The 15,101-nt window shown below is 38.1% G+C and overlaps 2 protein-coding genes across 4 annotated transcripts; one reads left to right on the forward strand and one right to left on the reverse strand.

Moving 5' to 3' along the window:
• Positions 1-7,145: 7,145 nt before the first annotated feature.
• Positions 7,146-8,695, forward strand: LOC115721898 (cyclic dof factor 1). Its single transcript, XM_030651001.2, has 2 exons — positions 7,146-7,430; positions 7,682-8,695. The coding sequence occupies exons 1-2, from the start codon at positions 7,293-7,295 to the stop codon at positions 8,570-8,572; spliced, it is 1,029 nt and encodes a 342-aa protein (XP_030506861.2). The 5' UTR covers positions 7,146-7,292; the 3' UTR covers positions 8,573-8,695.
• Positions 8,696-9,126: 431 nt separating this feature from the next.
• LOC115722781 (uncharacterized) lies at positions 9,127-15,026 on the reverse strand. 3 transcript variants are annotated; one of them, XM_030652093.2, is made up of 10 exons: positions 14,224-15,026; positions 12,340-13,494; positions 11,014-12,153; positions 10,869-10,910; positions 10,429-10,505; positions 10,151-10,235; positions 9,971-10,054; positions 9,787-9,888; positions 9,603-9,701; positions 9,127-9,522 (listed from the first exon to the last, which is right to left on the reverse strand). In XM_030652093.2, the coding sequence occupies exons 1-10, from the start codon at positions 14,953-14,955 to the stop codon at positions 9,388-9,390; spliced, it is 3,651 nt and encodes a 1,216-aa protein (XP_030507953.2). In that variant the 5' UTR covers positions 14,956-15,026; the 3' UTR covers positions 9,127-9,387. The 3 variants fall into 3 exon arrangements, with proteins under 3 accessions (XP_030507953.2, XP_030507952.2, XP_030507955.2); XM_030652092.2 differs by having other exon boundaries at positions 12,340-13,497; XM_030652095.2 differs by having other exon boundaries at positions 12,340-13,622; positions 14,224-14,365.
• Between the last annotated feature and the right edge of the window lie 75 nt (positions 15,027-15,101).

The following is a 15,101-nucleotide window of genomic DNA, read 5'->3' on the forward strand; positions in this document are numbered from 1 at the left end:
GGATTTCCTATCTAAATATTCGACGAGTATTGATTGCAAAAGGAAGATGGTGACCTTCCACCCGGAAAGTGAAGAACCTTTTGTGTTTCTTGGTTCGGTTCGGGGATCTCGGATCCTAGTGATTTCGGCCATGTCAACTAGAGAATTATTACATGGTGGATGCTTAGGGTTTCTGGCCGTGGTGGTGGATACCACTCGGCCAGACACCATTCGGCCTGAGGACATTAACGTGGTTCGGGAATTTTTAGATGTTTTTCCCGAAGAACTTCCAGGGTTACCACCTCAGTGGGAGATAGACTTCGTAATAGATTTGGCACCAGGGGTGGAACCGGTTTCCAAAGCCCTGTATAGGATGGCTCCAGCTGAACTTAAGGAATTAAAGATTCAGCTCCAAGAATTGCTTGACATAGGGTTTATTAGGCCTAGTGTGTCACCCTGGGGAGCCCCGGTTTTATTTGTCAAGAAGAAAGATGGAACTATGAGGATGTGCATCGATTACAGAGAGTTGAACAAGCTGACAGTGAAAAATAAATATCCATTACCTAGGATCGATGATTTGTTTGATCAGCTTCAGGGGAAGACGGTCTTTTCTAAGATTGATCTCCGCTCGGGTTATCATCAGTTGAGAATCCGAGAGGAGGACATTCCGAAGACGGCTTTCCGCACTAGGTATGGACATTACGAATTCCTGGTTATGTCATTTGGACTAACCAATGCTCCTGCAGCATTCATGGATTTGATGAATAGAGTATTCAAGGATTTCCTCGATATCTGTGTGATTGTGTTTATCGACGACATCCTCGTGTACTCTCAATCAGAAAAGGAGCATGAGTTACATCTTCAGATGGTACTGCAACGGCTTCGGGAACACAAGCTTTATGCCAAGTTCAAGAAATGTGAATTCTGGCTATCTCAGGTGTCCTTCTTAGGGTACATCGTCAGCAAAGATGGGATCAAGGTGGATCCCGGGAAGATAGAATCTGTCAGGGATTGGCCGAGACCGAAGACAGTGACAGAGGTTAGAAGCTTCTTGGGTTTAGCTGGGTACTATCGTAGGTTCGTGGAAGGGTTTTCAAAAATTTTAATGCCCCTAACCGAACTTACAAAGAAGAATCAGCGATTTGTCTGGTCAGACAAGTGCGAAGCTAGCTTTCAGGAGCTGAAACAGAGGTTGATTACCGCTCCAGTACTAGCTTTGCCTTCAGACAACGAGAAATTTGTTGTTTATTGTGATGCATCCAGACAGGATCTGGGGTGTGTGTTGATGCAAGCCGATCGGGTTATCGCTTATGCCTCCCGTCAGTTAAAGGATTACGAACAGCGATACCCGACTCATGATCTAGAGTTGGCCGCGGTAGTTTTTGCATTGAAGATTTGGCGGCATTACCTTTACGGAGAAATGTGTGAAATCTATACCGACCATAAAAGTCTCAAGTATTTCTTTACTCAGAAAGATTTGAACATGAGACAGAGACATTGGTTGGAATTAGTGAAAGATTACGACTGTGAGATTCTCTATCACCCTGGGAAGGCCAATGTAGTAGCCGATGCCCTGAGCAGGAAGGGTCCCGGGCAGGTAGCTAGCATGGTTCAGATCTCACCTCAGCTAGCAGAGGATATGGTTAGATCCAGCATTGAGTTTGTGGTAGGTCAGCTTCACAACTTAACGCTGCAATCTGATCTATTAGAAAGAATTAAAGCCGCTCAGATAACGGATGCAGAGTTAGTGAAGATCAGAGATGAGGTTTTGGCTGGTCAAGCCAGGGACTTTTCAGTGTCAGACAACGGGATGCTTCTGTATAAAGCTAGGGTTTGTGTTCCGAATAGTGTGGAACTCAGGAATGAGATCTTTGAGGAGGCTCATTCTACCCCGTATTCTCTGCATCCCGGCACCACTAAGATGTACCAAGATCTTAAACTGTACTTCTGGTGGAGCGGTATGAAGAAGAATTTGGTAGAATTTGTATCAAGGTGCCTCACTTGCCAGCAGATTAAGGCTGAACATCAGAGACCAGCAGGGCTGTTGCAGCCTCTAACCCTACCAGAATGGAAGTGGGAAGATATCACGATGGATTTTGTGGTCGGGTTACCTAGGACTACGGGTTTGTTTGATTCTATCTGGGTAGTAGTAGATCGATTCACAAAATCTGCTCATTTTCTGCCTGTTAGAACAACTTTTACAGTGGATCAGTTGGCAGAATTGTATGTCAGAGAGATTGTAAGACTTCACGGGGTACCGAAGTCCATAGTTTCGGATAGGGATCCGAAGTTCACCTCCAAATTTTGGCAGAGTTTGCAACGAGCAATGGGTACAAAATTGAAATTCAGTACAGCATTCCATCCTCAGACAGATGGTCAGTCCGAAAGGACAATTCAGATATTGGAGGACATGTTGCGAGCCTGTGTTATGGATTTTGAAGGCTCTTGGAATAAATATCTACCGTTGATAGAATTTTCTTACAAAAACAGTTATCAGAGTACGATAGGGATGGCTCCCTATGAACTGTTATACGGTAGGAAGTGTAGATCTCCCATCCACTGGGATGAGACAGGGGAGAGAAAGTGCTTAGGTCCGGAGTCAGTGCAACGGACCAATGAGGCAATAGAGAAGATAAAAGCTAGAATGCTTGCCTCACAGAGTAGACAGAAGAGTTACGCAGATCCGAAACGCAGAGATGTTGAGTTCCAAGTAGGGGACCATGTGTTTTTATGGGTATCTCCAATGAAGGGGATCAAACGTTTCGGGAAAAGAGGCAAGTTATGCCCTAGATTTACAGGACCTTTCGAGATTCTCGAGAAGATAGGTCAAGTGGCATACCGGTTAGCATTGCCTCCAGCTTTATCAGCAGTTCACAACGTATTTCATGTTTCGATGTTGAGGAAATACGTTTCAGATCCTTCTCATATACTCAGTAATGAGAGCCTTGAACTGCAGCCAGATATGTCATATGAAGAACAGCCAGTGGAAATCCTAGATAGAAAGGATAAAGTCCTTCGGAATAAGACCATAGCATTGGTCAAAGCTCTCTGGAGAAACAGCAAGGTGGAGGAAGCCACTTGGGAGCTTGAGTCAGATATGAGAGCTCAATATCCAGAGTTATTCAGGTTAGATTTCGGGGACGAAATCCTTTTAAGGGGGGAATAGTTGTAAAGACCGCTTAGTTTAATTTGGAAATTAGCAGTTAATCACGTTTAATTATGAAATTATTTATAGCTATTTAAATAATTTTTTATACTGTTATTATTGAATTCAGAGATGCATTTTTATGTCATTTAGTAGTTTTCATAATTTTGCATTTCCAGTGCCCGGTATCATGGAACTCGGTGTTTGGCTCATTAAAATCACAACTTAGTATGTTAGTGGTTTGGGACGGTTTATTAGACATTGGGAATGTCGGGAATGGTCGGGAATTTAGAATTTCCTAAAAATACCCCTTTAGTGTTATTTATGTGATTTTAGTGTGAAGGGACAAAATGGTCATTTTGCCCCATTGTTAGTTTGTCCTTTAGTGGACTTAGAAAATAAATTTATTAAGTGTTTTATTATGTTTTGTTGGCTGAAATAAAGGATATGTTTTTGGCATGTTTCTCATTTATTCAAAGTTAGAAAAAATTACAAATTTCTCAAAAAACACTCTCTCTTTTCCTCTCTCTTTTTCGGCCCCTTGAGCAGCAAGAAAAGAGGATTTCCTCTTGGATTTCAAGCTAATTTTTAGCATTGATTTTGACCTCTTGTTGTTGGTATGTTTCCTCTAGCTTCTCTTTTAAATTTTCTTGATGAATTTTGATGAAAATGATGTGTTGCATGCTTAGTTTTAGGTCATTGTTGCTGCTGTGTTTATGGATTGTTTTCAGAGGTTTAATCTTGCTTAATTGAGTGGAATGAAACTGTTTTGATGCATGTTGGGTTGGTTTGAAACTAATTTAGAGTTTTGGTTCAAAAACTATGCTTTTCAAAGTGAAATAATGAAATCATTCTTTGCGGTGGTTGTTGATGCTTGCTGTTGTTTTCTGAAGTTATTATATGCATGTTTAGGAAGATTTGAGCTAGTTTGGATGCATGTTATTTAGGTTTAACCAAGTTTGAGTTTTGAACTCAAAGCTTGGAGCTTTAATGGTGATTTTCGATTCTGTGTTTTCTGGGTTGTGTAGATACTTTAGAAATGTTCTTTGGGGTATTTAGAACAGGTCTTGAAGTTTTGGTGTGGTTTGGGATTGATTTGAGCAAAGTGTGAATTTTTGAATGTTTTCTGCGAGGAACCGAAATTCCGGTTGTGCATCCGGAATTCCGGATGGGGTTCTGAAAATTCCCAGAACCGGAATTCCGGTTGGGCAACCGGTCTGCCGGTTGGGTGATTTTCAGAAACCCTAGTTTTCATCGATTTTATGTTATTTGGGGTATTGCTATGTTTTTTATCGATAGGGAAACTTTTAGTTCCTAGTTTAAGTCCCCGGGAAGTGATTTAGCGTATCACTTATAGTGTTGTGATTTTTATGGTTTAGGAGCCTGTAATCCGCCGCGCAGATAGTTCCAGTCAGGTTGACCGGCACACCTGAATTCAGAATCCAGGTAAGATTAGTATAACAGTATGCATATGTAGATTACATGTTTAGCGTGCATGTAGGAAGCCTGTTAGATTACATTAGATATGTATGTTGGCTTCGAACCATCCAACTGTGTCACGTCGGTACAGGATGGAGTATGACCAGCAGCCGGAGTATGACCGGTTCGACCGATTAGGCTGATACTTAGGTTGGAGGTTCCGTACTATTTGACGTATCACGTCGGTACAGGCTGGAGTATGACCAGCAGCCGGAGTATGACCGGTTTGACCGATTAGGCTGATACTGTAACACGTCGGTACAGGCTGGAGTATGACCAGCAGGCGGAGTATGACCGGTTCGATCGATTAGGCTGTTACTTGTCAATAGTACCGTCCCTATGAACGTTCAGAACTCAGTACCGTGTTGGACACGGCAGTTAGGGGGACTCAGTATCGTGTTGGACACGGCAGTTAGGGTTATGATCAGGGGTATGGGCGTCTGATCATGACCGGGATTTATGTATGAGTATTATTATGCTTTTCTTACTGAGTCTGTCGACTCACGGTGCTATGTTTATGTGTAGGTAAGGGCAAGGCTAGAGCTGATGGACCGTGAACGAGCCTATGAAGATTGTACATGTCGGGGCGGTTAGGCCTGGAGCGTATGATCATCGGGACGGCAAGGCTATTTTTGTAATTAGTCGCTAGGCGACAAGTATTTTATATAGACAGTAAAGTATTTTGTATAAATATTTTACAAGTTTAATTAAAAAGCAAAAATTTTAATTAATCACGTTTTCCATAAACCTCGTTGATTAGCAACGAGCTGCACAGTATGTTTAAAAATCACGTAATACGCCTATGCTAGTTAGGGTGTTACAAGGGAGGTGGTTCGATTGCTGTTGGTGACTCGCGTGATGACCGGAGATAGAGGGTTGGGTTGATCTGGGGCTGGGCGGAGATGGAGGGTCGGGTTAAGGGGGTCGGAGAGGGCTGGGGGTTAGGGCTGGGTTTTCTGTAGAAAAACTAAGAAGAAAGAAGAAGAAAAAAAAATGAAAAAAGAAAAGAAAAGAAAAGGAAAAAGAAAAAAAAAATAAGTAAAAAAAATATTTTTAATTTTTTTTGTGATTTTTTAATTTTTTTTAAAATTTATAATTATTTTTTAAAATTAATATTACGTGGACCACTAAAAATTTGCTACGTGTACAAGTGTGTACACGTGGACAATCCACCGTGACACTTAACAGTGATTTTTAGACGGAGGTTGCAGAGTAAAACGGAACCAGGGTTTAGGTAGTTTAGTCGCCAAAAATTCAGTTTTTGTGGTTAAGTGTTACAAACCGTAAAGTTCAGGTGGTTTAGCCGCCAATATCCCTATCAAAAATTACTTACATACGTGTTTGTATTTTATACTCATGCAATTAATTATTTTAATCATAAATGACTTAAAAAAAATTGAAAACAAATAAAATACTACTTTAATTATAATGGAACATTTGTGCGAAACTCTCTTAACATTTACAATTGTTACACATATAACTCTAATAAAAAAAGTGGTGGCAAAAATATCTTATCTTACGATTTCGTTACAGTCATACCCTTTTTAGCCAGTAAGTGTCAACTTAAAAACACGTGACGACATATTATTAGAGTGTGTATTAAATAAGCTAAAAAATATGTCGCCACATGTTTTTAAGTTGATACTTAACAATTAAAAATGATATAACTGTAACAAAATTATAACATAAAGTACTTTAACTGTCACTTTTTTTTATTAAGATCATATGTGTAACAATTAAAAATATTAAAAGAATTTCACCACAAATATCCCAATTATAATTATAGAGTTCATCACCATATAACAAATTTGAATTGTAACCTTTTTCAAATTATGTCCATAATGCCCCTACCAATAGTTACTCCATAAAATTTTTAGCTAAGTAAAGGATTGAGAAGTTAAAAGCACAAATGGTGGAACAACAAAAAGAAAAGAGCCATTGAAGGCGGCTTAAGAAAAGCAAGAGAAACCTTTTTTTCTTTCTTTCTTTTTTCTTTCTTTTCCTTTTTTTGGTCACTTTCCACCCAAGTTCCTCATCACCTTTTTCTCTTTTCTTTTACTTTCTTTTAAAGGGTCCCATAAACCAAAAACAAAAGGTCATTTTCTCACCTCACTTTTTCTTTTCCTCACTTCCTTTAATTTCATGTCTCTATCTTTTTATCTTTTCTTAGCCATTAATATTACAATTAGACATCTCTTGGTTATAATTCATTTCCTCTGCTGACTTGTCTGCCACGTGGCACAACCCCATCAACCTTTCTTCTTTTGATCCCTCCAATTAAACAAATGAGAGATCAACAACGTTCAACCCAAAAAAGGAAAAAAGATAAAGACAAAAGAAAAGAAAAAAAGCAAAAAAAAAAGTGACTTTTAAAAGTTAGAAAAAAAGAGATATGGAAAAAGGCTTGTTTTTTTTTTCTTTTTGAAAAAAAAGAAGAAAATTTTGAATAATTAATTGTGTTATCAAACTTTTGATATGCTTTCACGTTGATAGTGCTTTTTTTTTTTTTGGCTTAGGATATGTATGTATGACTTTTCTTTTTGTTGAGTACTTTTATAAGTGTTGTTATAAAGAGTTTTTTCCTTTGAAACATTTATTTTTGTTTCCTATAATTTTAGTTTGGTTTTGGTTATGGGTTTTTGGAGATGTGAATTTGAGTTTTGTGTGGAAATAAATTTGGTTGTTAATTATGTCTCAAATTAAGAATATTAGTGATCAAAATTGTATTAGTAGTAAGGATCATCATCATCATCATCAAGGTATTAAGCTCTTTGGAAGAACAATTCCCTTATCACATAATCAAATTCCAACCAATCCTCAATTCAAGGTATTTGTTTTTCATATTTTTTAAAAAAATTATTTTCATTTTTTGTGTTTTTATGTGTAAATATATCATTTGTCTGAGTTCTTTGTTTTCTTTGATATATAAAACCAATGTTAAAAATAAATAATTTCATAGAAAGAAATTATTTGAATATATAATTTTGGATTGTACTTTCAATTATTTGATATGAATATTTCATAGAAAGAAAATATATATATGAAAATTTGAAGTTTTTTTCAATTGAATTTTTTCAGGATTGTAAAAGTGATCATATAACCAAATCAAAGATAGAGAGCTCTGTTGAAACAAATTCAGAAGAACAAGATCAAAAAGTGTTTAAGAAACCAGATAAGATAATTCCATGTCCAAGATGCAAAAGTATGGAGACAAAATTTTGTTACTTCAACAACTACAATGTCAATCAACCTAGACATTTTTGTAAAAATTGCCAGAGATATTGGACAGCTGGCGGCTCGATGAGGAATGTTCCTATAGGGGCAGGACGGCGAAAGAACAAACACTTAGCCTCTCAGTTTCGTCAGATAATGGCATCTGGGGAAGGCGCGCGCATCACTAGTAATAGTGATGAGCCGTCAAATGGAAAAGTCTTGACATTTTGTCATAATGGTGATGATTCATCGTTGGAAGGAAATGTGACCGAGCAACATGCTGCTCGGTCTCATCCTCCTCAACAATGTTACCCTGTTGTGTCATGGGATCCAACACAACATTCTCATCAACAATTTGTTGTGTCAAATCCCAGTGATTCAAGCCAGGTTCAATGGCTTGAAGCGCCGATTTTGTCTGTTCCAACAACTGTTCCGATCCAATTTGTACAAGCAGCCTCGTACTGGGGCTGTATGCCTATTTGGGCTGCAGCTCGGGGGAATGTTTCAGTTTTGCCTACTCTTGGCAAACACTCTAGAGAAGAATCCGAGGAGGGTGTTTTGGCCCCGAGTGAGGCTTCGAAGAATCAAATTCAAGGCGGTTTAGGGTTTGAATTTGACAAAGAAAATTCTGTTTACAAAAAATTAGCACATAGTAAAATAGAAGGAAAGGATAATGTATTATATTCTTCTTCTCCTGTCCTTGAAGCAAATCCAGCTGCAATTTCTCGCTCTCATTCATTTCAAGAGAGCACATAATTAATTAAGCTACATTATTTTACATGTTTTAATATCTATATTTATATTTATAGATATAGATACATTTGTATACAATGTTGTTATTTTAGTAAGATTAACTGTTATAGAACTTCACTACTTACATAGCTCTTTTAGTTCTAAGAAAAATTATTAAACCATGCATAATGATATTGAGACTATATTTTCCTAGGTAAAGTAATTTTACTTGAAAACTTGGTTACTCGTGAGTATGTTAACATATTAGAATTTAAGATTTGAGTAATTATATAATTTTTCAATATAATGATAATGTAAAGAAAACAGTGTCATTTTCTAAATTTGAGTTTTTTTAAGAGTCATATTCTCATTCTCATTGAACCTCTTCTTCAATTGTTCTATATTTATCAAGTTTTTCATGTGTAATTTTAAGTCTTTTTTTCTTCTTTCTTTTAATAAAAATAAAATAAAATAATGTAAATAAAGTACATGCCTTTAAACTATATTCTTTTAATTTATAATGTTTTATTTATTTCACAAACAAAATAGAAGATAAGATAAGATAAAGACTCCAGCCATAAATATAATTACTTCTTTCTATTTTCTTTTTTTGAATCATTTGAGTATACACAAATCTCAAACTCACTGCCCTTAGCCATTATTTACAACGAAAACAATAGTGAAAGAATATTAGAGGAACTAAAAGTAAAATAATCTGCTCTGGTGTGTTAATGTACTCAATAATCTTTCTTCTTTTGGTTTTTAATAATCAAGATTTCGACCAACCCCGTCTTTCGAATCTAATCGACATGGCGTACTGTACCGAGTTCATGTCAAGATCATCTGTCCAGTTTTGGTGGTGGTGGTGTGTAGCGGTCCTTCAGCTTCTTCAAGAACTCTAATGTTTCTGTGTACGAAGGATCAGAGCGGCTGACCGGTTTACAAGAATTTATATGATCTGTTGACTCCAAAACCTACTCCAAAAATGTCATAATAAATTAGAAGCAACTATAATCCAATATACAGACTTTATTATAAGTTTATTTATACTTACAACTAGTTCACCGAATCCAGGGTATGCTGATTCGATTGGTACTATTTCCATACGAAAAGCCCATCCACCGTAGCCTTCTACGATCGGAGTTACTTTGGTCTGTGAAAACATTCCGAAATACATATCAATCAAAGCTGACAAAGAAAACTGAGAAAACATGCAAGTGAGTCGCTTTAAGACTTACCTCGCAGAAGCTGAGAACTTCAAGCAGCCCCTTTTTGTGAAGATGTCGAGTAAAGTCGTTAAGCTCTACTAATTTTGCAGATCCACTTCTTAGCTCCCCAATCTGAGAAACAACAAGTACTAAATGTCATCAATTTTAGAGAAAGGGGACCATACACAACTAGTTGATGAGAACGAATACTCACACTCGGTGCGGGGCGCAAAACCAGACCCATTCTCCATGGCATATCTGCAAGTTTACTTCCGAAGTGTGGGCAGCTGTAGAATATCTGAAACCAGAGATACCATTTACATACAAAATCTTAGTAACGAAAGAATTGCAACCGAAGAAATAAGATTTTAGTGGTGATTTAGGTAAAGCTTACAACTCCAATGGTGTTATTCACAAGGTTATCGAAATTCTCTGTCTTCGCTTTATACAGCATTTGCTTGACAACTAGGCCTCCCATGCTGCAAACAGAGAACAACTCATTACCTTCTAAAATCATCTAATTTCTTGTAGACACTAAACTGAAAAAATGTTAACTGATATATAATGACCAATCAAACATTCCCTCCACAAACCGAAATAATAATTAAACACACATCAGTCAGTGCCAAGAGGAAAATCGAATACTGTTATGTGTATGAGCACCAAACAAACCTGTGAGTAACAAAAACAACAGGCCGGTCACCAATTCCTGCAGCAACAAGTTTCTCCAACAGCATGGAACTGACTTCCTGCACAACAAATTGAAATTTAATCATGAAGAAAACATTTCGCTGATAATGATAAGATGTACTTTCAGTTAACATGAACCAACTGTTAAGAAAACTGCTCTTGTTATCCACACTTTAGAAATGCCAATGAAAGCTTAATACAACCCGTAAATTATTGCATAATAGAAATAAGGCCCTTAACATTTTCTTCTTACAAAGCACACTTAAGAACTTATATGACACTTGGAGAAAATAATAATGATTATGATGATGATAATAATATGCTGCCACTTTAAGTTTGGCTCAATAGTGTGAGCAGTCTGGGGATTAAGTAATCAAAAATGTATCTTAGAAACAAAGTTTTCGTGAGCCAAAATTACAAACCTGAAGAGGCAGGCTAGCTCCAGACCATTGGGTGAGGTTTGTCTGTTCACACAGCACGTAATTAGTAAATACAGGGAACTAGCTTGCAGATCCATTACATGAAAGTCACCATTTAAAGGTACCGCCATTAACTAAAAACACATACCTTGTATTTAAGTGTGAACATGCGAGCTTGACGAAAATCAGCTGAGAGCCATTCACCTGGCCAGAATGTTCCTAGCTTTCCTGCTTCCTGATCAATCTTCTCTACTAAGCCAGACTTGGTCGATGACTTGTCCTCGGAAATGCGCCATGTCTTGTAAGGACCCCCACGGAGCCCATGGATAAAAACAACATCAAAAAGAGGTGTCTCTACTGATTCTGATTTATTAACATGTGCATCTGAACTAGACACGTCGTCATCAGTTGATGGTTTAGATACAGATTTATCATTGTTGTCAATAGCTGTAGTCTCAGAAGAAGATGACTCTTTTCGAAACCCGTCTTTATCACTGTTTTCAGGACACTTCCAATGGGGTAGTTCAGGATTGATTAAATAGATTATATCATCATAACGAGGACACGGTTTCCTTCTTTTTGCAGTATCCGATTTGGAGATACCATCATTTGCAGATTCTTCATGACAAAATATATTTAACAGTGTTGCCCTAGCATAACTTTGTATTTTAAGATCACTGCAGCCCGATATCTTCCCATTTGCACAACTCTCAAGCCATGAACACCAAGCTTCATCTGCTACCATGATTTTTTGGACCTTTGGAAGAAGTGAAAGGATAGTCAACAGCCTAGCTGCATGCCTTCGAATGTGAGCAGTAGGTGGAACTCGGACACTAGATGGATCGTTATTACCTGATTCAGATGACTTATTAGGGACATTTCCATTTCGTTCCTGTGGCTCATGGATCTTGGAAGCATCGTATGCTGTTATTGCAGCCAGTTTCTCATAGTCATCAGATAATAAAAGGCGTTTCAATAAACATAAGACCCCATAATCAGTTATCTTTTCCTGGCAAGAAAAGTCATCAGAACAAAGTTCAGCCAGTGCTTTGATCCCCTTCAGGGTTGCCACAGCAGAATCTGCCACATCAAACTTGGGGACAGTATCCTTCTTTAAATTTTTAGATGGCCCCACGAGAGGTTCCATGGAAAAAAGATCTGCTAGTGGAAATGCATCTATGGATTCAGTGGTTGTTAACAGCTGATTTCCTGCTAGACTAACAACAGCACCTGCTAACTGGTTTACAGCTTGTGCAGCAGAAACAATGTTCGATTGATCAATTTGCGTCTGCAAAAGAGTATATAATATATATTTTTAGTATACTTGCAATGTTAAACTTGAAATAATAGTATATATCCAGATATGCTTTTAGAAAATTATTTCATCATAATTTGAAAATAATGATAATTGACTCAAAGTAAAGTAGGCCCGAACAAATATCATAGCAGAAATTAATAATGAAAAGAATCAGACCTTCACTTTGTCATTTTTAGGCTGAAAATTTCCTTTAGCTGATGCTGCCTTACTAGCAGCCAGAACTTCAGAAAGCAGAATAGCCAACCACCCTTGGGACATTGGTATAGAATATGGTCCATGGTCTTCAAGAATGCATGTAAGAATTTTTATTGCTGAAGAACGTAAGGAATCTGAGGAATTTTTTTCAAAAACCCATGAAAGCAATATGCCAGACCACTTTTGGCTCTCTTCAAGAGAAAAATGCATGTGCCCAGAACACACCAACTCTAAGGCTTTAGCCAATGCTTCTTGCACATTTTTATTCTTTCTTGTCCTTTTAGCAGTGTCTCTCAATAAATGAAGACCCTTCTCCATCACTTTCTTTTGTGCTCTTTCACTTCTTTCAATAGAAACCGAGAATGCTGACAAAGCCACCTGAGCCAGAGGAATATCCTCATTTTTACTTGCCTGATGAATGGTAGAAAGAAGAGTAGAACTCCAATCAGAAACATAATCATTTAGGGGTAGATTATGATCCACTAAGAGTAACCGAGCAACCAAACTCCCATGCCATTTCACAGATCTCTCAGGGGCCATTAAAGCAGTCATGACAGCATTCCCATCTTGATCCAGCTCTTCTATTAGAGATCTATTACCAGCCGATGCCATTGCCCAATTAGCTAGTGCCCATGCAGCAAAAGGAACAGCAACATGTTCGGAATGCAAATCATCCCACAACCCAGGAACAACAGCAGAATTCAGGTTGGTTTGAGCAAGGGAATTCTCGTGCTTATGTTGCAAAACTACATTCTTCCTAGTACTTTCTAATTCCATTTGTCTAGGAATAGTATTTCTCAACTCCAAAAGTTCATTTGTTCTTGAAAGGCCTAAAACTGTTGTACCCCCGAGAACTTTAATGCCTATCCCCTTCATTCCCCCTCCACCATCTCCATCATCTTCATGTTCAACTGACTCATCCAGAAACATTCCGCCTTCTTCAATAACTTGAATGGCAGCTGCAATATCCCTTGTTGCAGCATTTCCAGGCAACGAAGGCTTAAAAACAATATTTTCCGAACTATCACAATTGGATGTGACAATATCCATAATGGCAGCCACGAGCATGCTCCTGCCTTTCAAAGAATCAGAAACATCAAGTGAACTACGCCTTGACTGCTGCTCCCACAGAAACGCTTGATATTAATGGTAAAACACTATGAAAAGCATCTACAAGATCAAGAATGAAGCTTTTATAACCTTAACCCCAAATCTTTAATCCATGAAATTGGTAGTGTCTATTACTGCAGCTTAACCAATAAAATGATGACACGATTATGTTATGTGACATCTACATATTAAACCACATTGAATTTAATGCTTCAATAAAGTACCAATATCGTGCAGCCCATCATAAGCATGGAACCTTAGCACGATCACAGGCCTAATGCAGAGTTTACATAAAATATAAATACACTATTACATCTCCCTTCAAGACACCAAACATCATTTCCTAATTCGAAGTTCCTACGAAGTTAAAGATACATTCTAAACGAAAGATTTGTAGGAAATAAACTTAATAAGGGTATGAATCGAGACAAAATATATGCTATTTCAAAGTTTTCAAATTAGAAACATACTTTTTCAATTCATCCCTTATCAAACACATTTCCTCAAACTTTCAGTCTCAAGTGCCTCATGAATTGTGTATAAAACAGAGAGCTTCTAAAACGTTGGTTGGTACTAATTGACATAAACATTTCAATGTCAAAAGTTCACTAAAACTTGTTCTCTCAATTCAAATTTAAGCATACCTAGTATTACTATTAACCCATTAATTCTAGAGTTTTGATAATTGTGACTCAGTTAACAAATAATAATCAAGAAATTGAATAAAAATCTCACCTTTTTCGACCTCTGAGGTTGGCACGAGAAAATGAACCTCAACAGTTTGGGAACAGCACCAGGCCTCCCAAGCACAGCCTCTGAAACATTAGGATCAGAAATTAAGTACGCAAGTGCTCTGGCCGACTCGGCCTGAGTACCACCGGACCCATCTCTTTGAACAGCAACCGACTCAAGCAACCAATCAACAACAGCACCACCACTACCAGCCCCAACAATAGCAGCCCTACGACTCTCATTAGCAGAAACAATATCGGCCAAAAGAGACGCAACCCTTAGCTCGAACCCCGAACGTACCTCGTGATTAGCCGAAGACAACACCGACCTAAGCGATTGCCAGAGAACCGAAGCAGCAACACCGGTTTGCTTAATGTGAACGAAAACGTTATTGATCGAATCACCGTATTTGCGAATTCCGTGTTCGATTGCGGCCTTATGATCACGATCATCATCGGAGGAGAGAAAAACGTATGCGACAGCGGCAGCAGCGGTGGCGAGAGAGGAGAAGGTGAGAATGTTATTTCGCGAGAGACCGGAGGAAGGAGTGGCGGTGGACGGTGGTTGGAATTGGCGGGAAATTTGGAGATTGTTTTGGGTTGATTGGATTGGGATTTCGGAGGAAGATGAAGATGAAGAAGAAGAAGAAGAAGAGAAGAGACGAGGAGGAAGGTGTCGAAAATGGTGGTGATAACAATGGCGACGAGCTCTTCTGATACAGAGACGAAGCATCATCTTCTCTCTTCCTCTTTCTCTCTGAGAAGAAGGAAAATTTTGCCAAAGTCAAAGAAAGATGATACAGTTTGGTTTCTTTGTTCGTGGGCTTGGGTTTTAACTTTGGGCCTCTTGTAATAATGGGCTTGGTTTTAATCTTGGGCCTT

Source organism: Cannabis sativa, chromosome 9, assembly GCF_029168945.1.
Source record: "Cannabis sativa cultivar Pink pepper isolate KNU-18-1 chromosome 9, ASM2916894v1, whole genome shotgun sequence".
NCBI classification, from domain to species: domain Eukaryota; kingdom Viridiplantae; phylum Streptophyta; class Magnoliopsida; order Rosales; family Cannabaceae; genus Cannabis; species Cannabis sativa.

Coding starts and splice junctions, on each gene's coding strand:
- LOC115721898 (XM_030651001.2), top strand. CDS start 7,293: ATGTCTCAAATTAAGAATATTAGTGATCAAAATTGTATTAGTAGTAAG. Junction 7,431..7,681: donor CAACCAATCCTCAATTCAAG/GTATTTGTTTTT, acceptor GAATTTTTTCAG/GATTGTAAAAGTGATCATAT.
- LOC115722781 (XM_030652092.2), bottom strand. CDS start 14,955: ATGATGCTTCGTCTCTGTATCAGAAGAGCTCGTCGCCATTGTTATCAC. Junction 9,889..9,970: donor TTTTGCGCCCCGCACCGAGT/GTGAGTATTCGT, acceptor GTTGTTTCTCAG/ATTGGGGAGCTAAGAAGTGG. Junction 9,702..9,786: donor AAGTTCTCAGCTTCTGCGAG/GTAAGTCTTAAA, acceptor ATGTTTTCACAG/ACCAAAGTAACTCCGATCGT.